The 14342-nt window shown below is 46.7% G+C and overlaps 1 protein-coding gene across 2 annotated transcripts; it reads right to left on the bottom strand.

Annotated features, from left to right (window-relative positions):
- Positions 1 to 995: 995 nt before the first annotated feature.
- Positions 996 to 2836, bottom strand: Helt (helt bHLH transcription factor). Of its 2 annotated transcripts, none has more exons than XM_046419038.1 (4): positions 2810 to 2836; positions 2299 to 2403; positions 1944 to 2040; positions 996 to 1492 (listed from the first exon to the last, which is right to left on the bottom strand). In XM_046419038.1, exons 1-4 carry the CDS (start codon positions 2834 to 2836, stop codon positions 996 to 998), a joined length of 726 nt encoding a protein of 241 aa, XP_046274994.1. The 2 variants fall into 2 exon arrangements, with proteins under 2 accessions (XP_046274994.1, XP_046274993.1); XM_046419037.1 differs by having other exon boundaries at positions 996 to 1495.
- Between the last annotated feature and the right edge of the window lie 11506 nt (positions 2837 to 14342).

Below are 14342 nucleotides of genomic sequence, written 5' to 3' on the forward strand. Positions count from 1 at the left end.
GTCTCTCCTGGAAAATGCTGAAGAGCCTTTCTCTGCAGGCTACAAGACTTGAACAGAAAACCCAGCGTCTGGACCCCGGGCCGTTGGCCTGATGGTGAGTATTTTCTAGCTCAACAATTCCCTGAGAAAGAGCATCTTCCAGCCAGGCCTGTGCGGGCCTCTCAGTTGCCTACTGCCTGTGCGCAGAAGGCAATACCCGCTTCCCTGAGCCCTCTGGCTCCCAGTAGCTGTCAAGCAAACTTCAACGCATAACTCAGAACGTTACTTGCTATGCACACAACCCACTTTAAAAATTTTTATAGTTATTATTATTGTTATTTTATTTATAGAGACGTGCTAAGGCTGTGAACTCTGCTATGGGCCCAGAAGTTCCAGGTTTCCTCGCTTTGCAGATCCCGGACCTGTGCACGCTCGGGAGATTCTCCTAGAGGTAGGAGGGGGGCCCCAGATCCCAGTTGGTGAGAAAGTTTGTCAATGCGAGTTTGGGGCGGACCCCTAGATTTGAGTATTCTGCGACCCAGAGACCCAGTACTTCGCCTCTGTCCTTCTTCCCTTATCTGAGACGAATGCCTAAGATGCATGCAAGGTGGATGAGGTTTGGAGCACCTGGAGAGCTGAGAATCCCACGCCCAAGAGATGCTTCTAAGAAATGCGTAGGGCTTCATTTAGACTCCTTTTCTTTTAGACTCCGCAGCGGGATTCTTTCCCATATAAATTACTGAGGGCCATTACCTTGGCCCCTATTGGCATCGCTCCCTTGGCATGTCAGAGGGAATGGTTGTGGATGAGCAACAGCATGTAACAAAGAAATCCATCTCTTTGGGTCTTTATCAGAAAACATTTATTGTCAAGGGGCGATTCTTAAGAAAAATAATTCAATAATTTTTCTCACCCAGAATTTTGATAACACAGTATTTACACCTGTACAATATATACAGCATTTTCCTAAGCAGCGCTCAAAGCGAAGAATAAACTAGCGGGGTGGGGGAGGGGTGTCAGAGCACCGGGGGGTGCTGGGGCGTGTGCAGGTTAAGGGCGTTGGGGTGGGCATGACCTATCAGGTTGAGGTAATGCCGGTCGAGGCCCTGCACCGGTGTTAGGAAAGGGCTGTGCTGCTGCGCTGGGCTTGGGAGCGGCACCGGTGCGCTGGGCACGTAAGGCAGCGCCGGGCTGCGAGCAGCGCCATGTGGCCAGGGGAAAGGCCCCGGGGCAGCGCCCTGTGGGAACACAGTGGCCTCTCCCGGGCTGTGGCCTGCTAACTCAGGCCCCGCAGGGTGCAGTTGGTAGGAGAAATCCGGCTCCGGGAGCGAACTCAGCGGCGGGAAGGCCGGCTCCGCGCCCAGGCGGGCCTTGGACTGCAAAAACGCCAGGATGCGCGCATACTTGGTGTCTTTGGTCTCCATCCGCTCCACCGTGGTGAGGTAATGCACCAGGTTCTTCATGCACTCATGGTAGCCATAGTGGAAGTAGTTTGCAAACTCCGTTAGAAGTTCTGCTGAAGGGGCAAGAAAAATGGTAGCAAAGCGGGAGGTGGGGGAGAATCCTAACCAGTTCCTTCCCTATCGCGAGTTAAGGAGGGTGCTGGCCATCTCCCACCACATATTCCGATCAAAGTTCTCATTTGAAGCGCGCGCTCTTCTCTTCACAGTTGAGAGACTGGAAACTCCAGATGAAGATCCCTTTTCCCCGCAGAGCCTGACCACACCCACCCACCTGAAAAAAGGCGACGGAACCAGCCTCTCTAGAAACCATTCTCCTTCACCGCCTCGCCGTCGCCCAAGCGGGACAGTCGCTTTAGAAAGACCCCCTTTTGTCCCTCTGCTCTGGCTACTTCCCTCTAGTAGATTTGTCTGGGAGGCTCCTTCACTCCCACTCCCAGCCCCCAGGTCTCAGTGTGGCGCAACCTCCCGGCCCAGATTTCCGGTTCCCTAACCCACGCCCACCTTTTTCCCTTCCCCGGGGAAAATCAGCAGAGTGTAGAGCTCTCAGGTATTGAACAGTCATCTCCAGGATCTCCGCCTTCTCCAGCTTCCCGGAACTCTGCAAAAGGAGAGGTTCCTTGAAGCGGCCCAGCGGTCGCAGGCCAACTCTAACCGACTGGGAGGGCACGGTTTTATCTGGAGGGGACTTGAGAGTAGAACGCTAAGGCGGATCTGCGTGAGAGCCGCATAAGGTTCAATCAGTGCTCAGGTCCCAGGTGAGCCAGGCCGGTACTCGAAGCGTCCACACACATCTCCGCGGGGAGTAACAGTGGAGGGTTCTCAACGCCTGGCACCCGGCTCACGCTACAAATATTACCTGCTTTGCCAGGGCCATGGGCACGGTCTTGCCCAGCTCATTCAAGCAACGGTTGATTCGGTCTCTCCTCCGCTTTTCTATCACTTTATGAGAAACAGGGGTTCTCTGTGAACAGAGGTTTTTACATTTAGGATGTTATCCAAGACACCGCTATAGTAGCTGTGTGCTCAGAGGTTCTCCCCAAGAAGGAAATCCTCCTCCGCCAACTCGGACCAAGGGAGCTCTGTCCCCTCCCGCTGGTGCTGGCGCATTCCACTTCCAATCACCCTACCCGCTCAGGTCACTGAGCCGTGCCGAGCGTCAGGGCTTTGGAGAGGTGGCCACCAGCCTCTGGGCTTGACCTTCTCCCCTCTTAAGGTTGAGGACTCTCCTTTCTTTATCTCCATCCCCTTCCCAAACCACTTAGGACTCCTCCACACGCAAAATCCCTTGTGGAAAAGTCTCCCATCGGTCTAGCCAGGTGGCTGGTGGGTGAGTCATACGCCTACACCACCAGGGCGCAACGACTCACTCTGCGTTCCTTGAGCTTGTCTGACATCCTGGTCAGTATGCGCCCTCGGGAGAGGCGGTGGCGCTAGGCACCCGTCCTTTTTCCACCTCGTGTGCCTCTTCCAGTGTCCCAGGTAGACTGCAGCCTTCCAACTCTGAGGGGCTGCCTTATAAAGCGGCCATCTAAAACTCCAAGTGCATTCACGAGTTGAATTATTCCATAGGATTAGGGGATCTGCGTTTGGAGGATGTATGCATTCAAGATCAGTTTTAAAGAAGTTAAGAAAAAAAAATTAGCAACCGAGGGGGGTGAGCTGGGGGCAGATCAGCTTTGTTAATCCACGTGGCCCTTCAAAGGACACGTGATCGGCTGAGGAATAACATTTGCATGGCAACAGCCCTGGCGGGAAAAGGAGGCGGTAAACTGGAGCCGGCGGGCGAGCGAGCGCCTGCAGCAGCCTTGGGCGCGGAGCGCAGGGGCGCAGTGGCTGCGGGCACCGGGGGGCGAGGACCCTCACAAAACAGTGTCGCCTCCTTTAGTCCCACCGCTGAGTCTCACACGATCGCCTGTTTACAAATCCCAGCAAGCCCGCCGTCCCAGCGCCGAGTGCGTTTTAAAGCCTGTCCAGAGTCATTAAAGTAATTAAGTAAGCCTTTAATAGGCTGTTCCGCCGGGTTCAAGGGAGAGCTCTTGGAGACGGAGGCGCCCCGTTTGTTCCCAGGCTTTTCTCACACGACTTGGTGACACGTCCATCTCCCCCCTTTTTGTTTACACCGCTTTATTTGTCCGGACATCCCGGCAGGTGTGGGGCTGCGGCTGGCACACGAGGCTCCCGCCTCGCCTCGCCCCTCCCGCGGGTCTTTGGCACGCGACGCTCCCCCCCTACTCCCTGACCACATCGCTTGCTTTCTTTTCTCCCCCCTCCAGCTCTCTCTTCGTGGGGGGAAGAGGCTCAATTTGTAGCCTATTATCCCATACGAAAATGTCCATTGAAAAGTATGAATAGTTTCATTGGGCTAAATTTTAATAATGCCAGGGGGTGAGGGAGGATAGGCAGGCGTGTGTGTGTGTGTGTGTGTGTGTGTGTGTGTGTGAGGGGGAGGTGGGAGGATTGGGAGCAACACGGAGAAGAGTGGGCCGAGAAGAAAAGGGGGAATGCAGCTGGCCCAGGCGAGCATTATGCGACGTCACCTGCGTGAGGGGGCGCCTACAGACCCCTATTCATTTGCCTAATTTTGGTCAATTTAACAAACTTCAGGAGAAATTATTGTGGCTTTGTCAGGGAGGGTGAAGCCTTCTGATCGAATTAACAGCATGTTTTGATCCGGTAAATGTCATTAGAAAGGGAGAAACAATCGCGCTTAGAGGGCTCTGAGTAATGCGCCCAAGTGGAGACGCCAAAGCGCACGGCTCACAAAGGGAGCAAGTAGCTGCCACAGGGAACTTTTGTACCCGCCCATCGCCCAAGTTTTGACACAAAAAGGCATTATTTCATACTTGAATACGTTTAATCCAACGATTGTCTATTTTCTGCAAACATATTTTCACAGCATTGTTAACTTTTTATGTCCCCCTTTCGCGGGCGCCTTTTCTTAACGTTTGGGGGCGGGAGAGCGCAGACACTTTGGGCATCAATATTTGTCACTGAAAAGGGCCCCGTGAAGTTAGGGAAGTTGATCTCTTTTTTATGGTTTTAGAAAGCGAAAATATCGGGGGAGGAGGAGGGAGGGAAGACAGGAACAGAAACGAGGGAGGAAATTTGCTGGACGGGCCCAAATGGAAGGAGGGGGGCGGCGGCGCCTGGGAACTCTCTTGGCCTTCTGCGCCTCTGCGGGCAGCCTGGTTGGGCTGCCCAAGACCTCCTCCCCCACCGACCCTCCTAGCTCACGTTAGCTGTCTTGGAACTCTCTGAAGCCTCCGGATTTGTCGGGTGTGGGTGGTGGGAGAGCTTTCTTGCAGATGGAAACAATAAAAACGATTTTTGTTTTACGACCGGCTCTAGAGCCTCCAATTTCTCACTTTTCATAATCTTTTCCATCTGGAAACTGCGAAGACTTCTCTTTAGACACCTTGTCCCTTCTTTTTGTCACCACCCTCGCCTAAACTCTCTCTACTTTGCTAGACAACGGCAGGGGCGGGCTCTTCTTTTGGGTCGTTTTAGTCCCTGATATAGGTGGGCAGGGCGGAATCCTGTTGCCTGGTGGCACATAGAAAGCTCTAGGGCGCAGAGACAGGCCTGGGGTTCAGGGCCTCAGGAATCGAGCCTCCCACCTGCAGAAGCCTGGGAAGTGTGAGGGTCGGTCTGCATCACGCACCCTAGAGTGTCCCACTCTGCCTGGCTTCCAGCTTCTTTTCTATTTCACGCCAGAATGGACACGACCCGCACCCTCCTGCAGGTTGCTTTGCCAGCCGCGGGTGTCCTCTCAGAGGTTATCCATTTCAGCATATTCACTCGCACACAAAGGGATTAAACACGAACCCTTATCCAAATTAACTAACGTGAAAGGGTAAAAGAAGCGCGCACACTTCTCACACCCCGCCCCCCCCCCCCCCTTAGGCCCGCGGACTAGGAGTTGATCCTCTTACTGCTGGTGTTAACCACCAGCTGCAGGCACTTTCCACCAGCTAAATTTCTTTCCATGCGAACTGTGTAATTTTCTGGGTTTGATCGCGATGCTGGGCTCAAAGTTTGCCTCGGGTTAGAAGATTCCTGGAGCTGTTGAGTTTGTGGGTAGGATTGAGTGGATACAGATGGGGAGCCCTGGTGCGCATGCTCATCTTGCCCTTCTAGGTTGCAGAACCACCTGAAAGATACTTCTTCCTATTCAGATTAGCCCCACGGATGTATTTCATTTCTCCATTCCTTGCCTGAAGGCCCGAATCACACTGTGTGTGTGTGTTGGGGGAGGTGGGTTCACGTAGTCTTCCCTTCTGGGGATGATGATCAAGTCTACTTGGATTTTGACTTAATTTTCACCCCAAATGAGAGCAGAGTGGTGAAGAACAGGGGTTGCTGGAGCAGAACAGCCAGTTCCATTCCAGCTCCATCACCTACCAACCAAACCAGACTTAAGGCAAGTTAATGAGTCTCGGCTATGCCTCAATTTCCTACTCTGTAAAATGGGGTTAATAATTGTGCTACTATGATGCAAGGTGGTCACTAGAATAAAGTAAGGAAGTACAGGCCAAGCATCTAAAAGAAGGCTCATCTCTTTGCCAGCTAATCTCTTCTGCAGTCATCTCCCTATGTTTAGTAGTGTATTGTGGTTTTTGTGTTGTTTTATGATATTTTTAGTTAGTTCATATGTTTCTCTTCCCTAAGAAAGCTTTACCACCCTTAAGAAGCCATGGTGATTCCTCTTGAAATTTAAGTTGACCCAAATTAGGCAAATGAATGGGGGTATTTGAATGCCACTCTCACAGGAGGGGTCACCTAGTGGTCACTTGCTAGCTGTGTCCTCCTAAAGTATATATGAAGCCAGAAAAAGCTCTAAGTGCAGAAGACCCTCAATGTCATAGCCATTCTAAAATGCCTCAAACATTTGCATGGATGTCCAGTGCAAGCTAGGAAGGAGAGATGTCGGCCAAAGAATACATATTTACAGCTAAGGAGGAATAAACTCAAAGGATCTATTATTGTACAGCATGAAGACTATAGTTAAAGTTGATATATTCTTGAAAAATGATAGTGGAGTGGATGGTAAGTATTTTCACATCACAAAAATGATAGCCATGTGAAGTAATACATATGTTATTAACTAAATATACCATCTCACAATCTCACAACCTATATACAGTTGCCCTCCATATCTGCTGTTTCTGCATCTGCAAATTCAACCAATTGGATTGAAATTATTAGGGAAAAATTGTGTCTGTACTGAGCATGTCTAGACTTTTTTTTTTTTGCTTGTTATTTTACCCTAAACAACATAGTAAAACAATCGTTAAATAGCATGTTTATGGCATTATGTATTATAAATAATCTAGTGATGATTTAAATTATACAGGATGATGTATATAGTTAATATGCTATATAAGGGGACTTAAACATCCATGGATTTTGGTATCTGAGGGGTCCTTGAACCAAACCCCTATAGATGGAGGGACAACTGTATGCTTCAACACTGCTTGCTATGATTTGGATTAGTCCCCCAAGTGTCCATGTGATTGGAGTTTTGGTCCCCACAGTGGTACTACTGGGAGGTGGTGGAACTCTTGAGAGATGGGGCCAGATGTGAGATCTTTGGGAGTGTGTCCTCAGAAAGGATTAAGGTAGCTCTGGTGGAACCCCTTGGTAGTTCTAAAACCTTGAGCCTGGCCCCACCCAGCCCTTTTTATTCCTGTATGGAGGTGTAATCTCTTCTCCTGTATATGTTCCCATTTTGTCTTTTACTATCATGTGATGCAACAGAGAGGTTCTTCATGAGAAATGAGTAGAGATGCAGGTACCATGCTTTGGAACCTCCAAAACTACATAAAATCTTTTTCTTTATAAAATTAACTGCCTCGGGTATTTTGTTATAGCAATGGAAAGCTGACTAATCTATTGTAATGGTAAAGTAAATCTGCTCTACCATGATAAATACATACAATTTTATTTCAATTTAAAAATCAACTTCAAAAAAGAACAGGAAGCGAGCCAACTTAGAAATTAAAAATTAAATATTCTTTGTTTAATCTCCTGACATCTAGAGCCCTCTGTTGAAGAATACAGCAAGAATAAGTATAATGTTTTTATTTTTGTGATTTTATGTTTCCATTTACATCTGAAATGTCCCCCAGAGCTCATGTGTCCCCAGTGCAGCAATATTCAGAGGTGAATGGGAGGTGATGAATCAGGAGGTCTCTGATCTCATGGACAGATTAATTAACTTTTTAATTCATAGGTCAGTGGATTTAGGGGAAGAAGCTTTGTTATAAAACTCTCTCTCTTTTTGCTTCCTGGCCACCATGAGGTGAACAGATTTACTCTATTATGTGCTCCCACCATAATGTTCTGCCATATCACAGGCCTAAAAGCAATGGACCCAGCCAACCATGGACTGAAACCAAGACCTAAAATAAACTTCTTCCACCTTTATTTTTTTCAGGTATTTTGTCACAGGTATGGAAAACTGATGGGGACACTTTACTACTATTTCTTTAACTTCATACATTTGACATGTAGCTTCCAAACTGAAAGATGGGTTCTTTTGTGTTTCTTTCCAGTCTTATAAACTGAGGATTTATTGGTTTGGGAAAGGGGAAATGAATGGAAAGAAAATTATGTTGTGGATATATGGAATTTTCAGACAAATTGCTCTAAGACATAGTATTCTGGGTAATTTCAAATCCTTCCCTCCACCTCCCTTCTCCAATACACAGAGCAGACTTTCTAGATTCATCAATAACACTGGGGATTTAATCAAGTGAGGAAGTATAGGGAGTCTTGTCAGAGGGTGGGGAAAATGCAAATGTGGCTGATCCTAGCATACTTCCAAAGTACCAGTTAGACTCCTAAGCGGAACCCAACTCCTGGGTTCTGACAAGCAAGCAGGATGGTTCACTCAGAAAAGGTGCTATGAAAGTATTGAATCCCTCGGCCCATTTTAGAGTTGAGGAGTCTGAATAGCAATAGGAGAAATGGGATATCTGATAGCATGCAACAAGCCACTGTCACAAAACACTTCACCAAGGGTAGATTTGCAATGTGACCCCCCAGGGTTGATGCCTCAGTTTACTCCTCTTGTTACTATGAAGGAGAGTCCAGTTAGACCCCTGGAGTTTATGGCTGATTCTGTAGGACATCCTGAGGCCTTCAGTATGTGTGAGCATTGATGGGAGGCATCAACATGTGCTGGAGCCTCCTTTACTTTGCTTCTACTTTCAGAAGCCCAGCAATGACAGCATGGCCTGAGCACCATGGCCTGAGCCGGGGTGAGGGAGGTGGGGGGTGTACCAAGGGCAGTACTCGCCCTCAGCAGGCTCGTGCCTTAAGAAAGAACATATTTCATGGTCTGCCCTAGTGCAATTGCTCTAGGCACCCATTCTAGCACTTGCCATCAAGTGTCTCAATGGGTCACTCAGAGAAGAGTCTTCTCTGGACTTTTCTTACTCAGCAGCCCTGATTCCTCTGCTCCCTCGGGTAACCAAGAGTATTCCCAACCCAACAGTGACATTTTGTGAAGTATCCGGTAGGATTAGTGTTGTCATTGCAGTCAGCTGAAGGCAAGAGGGACCCGGGAATAACAGAAATGTCTCCTACTCTAAGGACACACAGTGGAGGAGTCTATTAAATCTCAAACCTGAAAGGGACCAGGGACTTGGGAAGTCTGTATCTGTAATAGAATGATTTCCCAGAGATTTTATCTTTGTTCCCTTTGTTCTTGTCTCTGAAGCAGTTCAGTTTTTAAATTTTGAGCTCTTTCTGAAGGTTTAGTACTTGGGGGGAGGTGGATTGCTCTGCAAGGTCACAGCACCAAAACCATCAGTACCACCAGCTGTCGCAGGGTTCAGATGAGTGTAGCTTCTCTTGCTGAAGACACACCTTCAGAATTGCATGGCCTCAGTTTTTTTTTTCTTTCTTAAAATTTTCAATAATTTTTCATTACTGGGGATTAAACCAGGCCGCACATGCTAGGCAAGTGCTCTATCATTGAGCTACATCCCCAGCCCACTTTTGTTTTGCTTTAAATAAAAACTAAGTGTTCTGATTCCTTACTTAAACATGTGGTCCTTCAACCTGCAGTTGTCATTGTCACCACCTGGCATCTCATTAGAAATGCAGATTCTCAGGTTCTGCCCCTCATCTGAATCATAATCTGTATTTGAAGGGCATTTCCAATTGATTTGTGTGTACTTAAAAGTCTGAGAGGCAGTGCTTTAGCTGAAGTTGGAGGCCACCATTTAACGGATGGCTACCTGATGAGCAGATCCCAGGTAGGACTAGCCACTTCAGGAAGGACAACTGGAGAGCAAAAGTGGTGGCAACTTCCAGGCTGGAAGTAACTATGTAGATTAAAAGACTTCCCATGATGGACATGATTTTTGCAGTTTGAATATTCCACAGGGTATTTGTAGAACTTCCAAGAAGTACTGTCTTCTACATGCAATGATATATTTCATGCATGTATCTCCAGGGGTTGGTTGAAAGTAGTAGATGCTCAATATACTTTTGCTGAATGGATAAAAATGGGGAGAAGAAATTTGAGGATTATTTTAGCATCAGTGCTGGAGCTAATTCTATAGGCAATATCTCACTTGGTCCTATTTTACAATTTATCTTTGCACTCTTAAAGCACTAAGTGACTACAGTATAAATATAATTATTAAGAAAGAATACTTTGCTTGGCACAGTGGCACATGCCTGTAATCCCAGTGGCTGGCGTAGGAGGATTGCATGTTTGAAGCCAGGCTCAGCAAAAGCCAGGCACTAAGCAATTCAGTGAGACCCTGACTCTAAATAAAATATAAAATAGGACTGGGGATGTGGCTCAGTGGTTGAGTGCCCTTGAGTTCAATCCCCATTATCTCCTACCCCTACTACCCCCCCCCCCACCAAAAAAAAAAAAAAGAATACTTTGCCAGGAGTAGTGGCTCACACCTGTAATCCCAGCAGCTTGGAAAGCTGAGGCAGAAGGATCACGTCCAAAGCCAGCCTCAGCAATTTAGCACGGCCCTAAGCAACTTAGTAAGATCCTGTCACAAATAAAAAAAAATAAAATGGGCTGGGGATGTGGCTCAGTGGTTAGGCACTGATTCAAACCCAGATACCAAAAACAAACAATACTTATAGGGAGATCAAAAGACAGATGAAAGTGTTGCTTTCCATATTTGATGTTACTATCACTTAAAAAGTATTTTCATATATTGTGCATTCTGTCCATTATGGACTTTAATTATTGTAAGTAATGGGGTTTCCTTTGGTGTGTGTGTGGTAATTATGGCTTCTTGCTTTGTGTTAACTTGAGCAACCATCTAGAAGGTATCACTGGAGAACTTTGGCTTAGAGTATTGGTGGAGTTCTTTATATAGCTCTCAGGGAAGTTAACACTTCATATAAAGATTTTGTCTGCTTTATAGGGCTCATTTTCTCAGAAAAGAGAGACACAAGTTGCTGTGAGTACAAAGTTATTGTAAATTGCTGTAAATGGCATAGAATGAAGAGGAAACGTAAATTATAATAATGTTCTGCCGTATAGGCAAGAATGAAGTTGCAGCCGGGGTTATGGCTCACACCTGTAATCCCATTGGCTTGGAAGGCTGAGGCAGGAGGATCTTGAGTTCAAAGCCAACTTCAGCAAAATCAAGGCTCTAAATAACTTGGTGAGACTCTGTCTCTAAATAAAATATAGAATAGGGTTGGGGATGTGGCTTAGTGTCTCTGAGTTCAATCCCAGTACCAAAAAAATGAAGTTGCAGACATTTGATAAGCATCAAACCTATATGATCAGGTGATTGCCCCAGCATCCCCATCCCAGTCTGGTCACCTGAGACTGTTGCCATTTCTGTTCATTCATCACCGGAATTGAGCACTTACTATATGCCAGGCACTGTGTTGGGCAACATTGGAGTGACTGAGAACAAATTGAACTTCTGGAGAATCTGTTAGGTTCCCACACGTGAAAGAAGAACCAGATTAAGGATCGAGGCCTGGAGGGCAGAGCCTTACCGCTAAGTGGGATAAATTTGCCTCTTCATTGGTCCACCTGCCTCAAATTGCTTCCTCCTGCTTGCTGATTTAGTTTGCTTCATTTTTTTTACATCAAATTTAACCAATTAGAGATCAATTTGAGAAATTCCAAATCCCTTCCTTTAAAAACTGAGTTGTTTTCCAGTGCTCTCATTAGGATAAACTGATATAACAAGATTTGGTTCCTCCCTAACACCAAACTGAAGGAAGCTGTCAAGATAACCAGTTTTGATTAGGATGCAGGTAATTTTGGAAGACCTAGTATACTGGTTTCCTGTGGCTGCTATAACAGATACTACAAACTTGGTGCCTTAAAAATAACAGAAATTTATTCTGTTCTACTCTGGAGGCCAGAGTCTGGAATCAGTAGCACTGGGTTGAAATCGTGGTGTCAGCCAGACCACACTTTTCAGGGATGGGGTGGGAATTCATTTTTTTTGCCTCTTTGGCTCCATTCCTTGACTTGTGGTCATGACACTCATATCTGTTCTCTGCCTCCATGGTCACATTGCCTTCTCCTCCTCTGTGTGTGCCACACCTCTCTGTCTCCTTGTAGTAGTACTTATGGCTGCACTGTGGCTGTCCTAGGTAGCTGTCCATCTCCAGGTCTGCAGCTGAATCACATCGGCAAAGTTCTTTTTTATCACATCAGGTGACCTCCCCAGGTTGTTGGAGTTAAGCCCTGGATGTTTTGAGAGGGTCATAATTAAGCCTTCTGCACTGATGAAATGCCATTGTGGACACTAAGACAGCATTTGTGCCCTGAGACCCTGAGGGCTGAGCCTCCTCCTCTCCCTCCCTTCCTTCCCTTCCCCCATTGCCTTCTTCAGCCTTTCTCACCTTCTTGAATTGAGGATCTCTTGCTCCCAGGCCTCAGAATTGATGCTGCTATAATGTATGTATGCTGCTTTATAAGTTAGATGGTCTTCTTTACTAAGCTACTACCCTCATTACTATTTACATACACACACACACACACACACACACAAACACACACACCCCAGTTCTGTCTCTATGCTAGCTCATACACATCTCATCTTTCCCTCGCTCTCCTCCCATACCTCCTCTTTTCATTGGCATCTGGACTTTTGAACAGATTATGCTCATGATCACTAGGCCTGTGCTTCAGAGACCTCTGGACATCCAATCTGACTCTGCTCTCTGAATGGCCTTGGGAAAGTTGCTGAGCCTTCTTTTCTGCATCTATAAAGCAGTGACAATAGCACCTACATCTAGACTTGCTGTGAGACTCAGAGCTGTCACATGGGTAAAATCCCTGGCAGACTATCTAGACCATAGAAGCTGCAGAGCCTGAGGTTCATGCTTGATGTAGATGAGTACCTGTTACATTTCTGGAATGGTGCTGGACCCTCACATCACAATGGGGACAGAACTTGGTTGCTACCTTTTAGAGTGACACAAATTCAGGGAGGGAATAGATAAAACTGTTGGGAAGTGGGTGGTGATAGGAGGGATGAGAGGAACACTTCCTGGAGGAAGTGCTGTGTGAACTGGGTTCTGAAGCCTGAGTATCTGCTAGGTTCCCGCATGTGAAAGAAGAACCAGATTAAGGAGCGAGGCCTGGAGGGCAGAGCCTTACCGCTAAATGGGATAAATTTGCCTCTTCATTGGTCCAGCTGCTCAATCCAAAAAAAAAAAAAAAATGAAGCAAACTGAATCAACAAGCAGGAGGGTACAATTTGAAGCAGGTGGAACAATGAAGAGGCAAATTTATCCCACTTAGCGGTAAGGCTCTGCCCTCCAGGCCTCGCTCCTTAATCTGGTTCTTCTTGCACGTGTGGGAACCTAACAGATACTCACGCTTCAGTATTTGTTTTCTATGGCTACATAACAAACCACCACAAACTAGGAAACTTAAAACGATGGAAATTTATTCTCACAATTTTGGAGGCCACCAAGTCCAGATTCAAAGTGTCAGCAGGACCATTTTCCCTTTTAAGGCTCTAGGGGAGACTCATTCCTCGTCCCTCTCAGCTTCTGGCAGAGCTTCCTTCCTCCTCTGTTTTCACATGGCCATCTCTCTGTGTGTCTCTCCTCCTCTATGTCTTCTCTTCTTAAAAGGACACTTGTCATTGGATTTAGAGTCTATCTGCCTGGATAATCTAGGATGATTTCATCTCAAGATCTTCAACTTAATTATATCTACAAACATCTTTTCCCCAAAGAAGTTCACATTATTACATTCCAGGAAGACATGTTTTGGGGGAAGAGAGGATACCGTGGAACCTACTGCAGTAAGAAAGAGGTGGACAAGCAAAGCCGAGCAGAAACGGTGCATTCAGAAAGGGATTGGCACACAGAGGGGCACAAAGGCATGAGGTAGCTGTCTGAGTTTGGAAAACCACATTGTGGATCATGAATTATGCAGAAGGGTGTGGCAGACAATGAATGGAGGGTCAGGTTATGGGGGAAGGATGAGGGTGGTACACTTGACACTAAGGAGTTTAATTTCTTTATGTCACAGTGGTTCAGGTAGAGATAATTAGGATTTGAATAAGGGTTAGGGGTGAGCTGAACATGTTTGACAGATAAAATTAACAAGGCTCAAAAATGACTTAAAATGGTAAGAGAACAGAGAAGATGATAGCTGGATTTCTGGTCTTGGAATTGATCAGATGGTGATTCCACTGATATTGGCAATAGGAGAAAGAAAGGGCATTTGGGGGGGAGGGTCTGGGCATGGGAACAGGGAATATAGGAGAAGAGGCCTCCTTTACTTTTGGACTGATTTTAAAGTTCATGCAGATATCCATAAGAGCATGACTGGAAGACAGTAAGGGTATGAAACTGAAGGTCAGGGATAAAAAGGAAGCATCTTCAGATGTTGACAGACAGTGAGGGTGGATGGAATCCCTTGGAAGG

The sequence above is a fragment of the Marmota monax genome, unplaced genomic scaffold (assembly GCF_021218885.2).
Source record: "Marmota monax isolate L192 unplaced genomic scaffold, Marmota_monax_Labrador192_F-V1.1 WCK01_AAM20220418_F8-fsc00113, whole genome shotgun sequence".
NCBI classification, from domain to species: domain Eukaryota; kingdom Metazoa; phylum Chordata; class Mammalia; order Rodentia; family Sciuridae; genus Marmota; species Marmota monax.

Bases quoted from the DNA above. Each gene is read 5' to 3' on its own strand.
- Helt (XM_046419037.1), bottom strand. From the start codon at position 2,836: ATGTCAGACAAGCTCAAGGAACGCAGA. The intron at 2,404-2,809 runs GTGAGTCGTTGC...CTCTGTTCACAG, and splicing joins ACAAGCTCAAGGAACGCAGA to AGAACCCCTGTTTCTCATAA. The intron at 2,041-2,298 runs GTAATATTTGTA...CTCCTTTTGCAG, and splicing joins CCATGGCCCTGGCAAAGCAG to AGTTCCGGGAAGCTGGAGAA.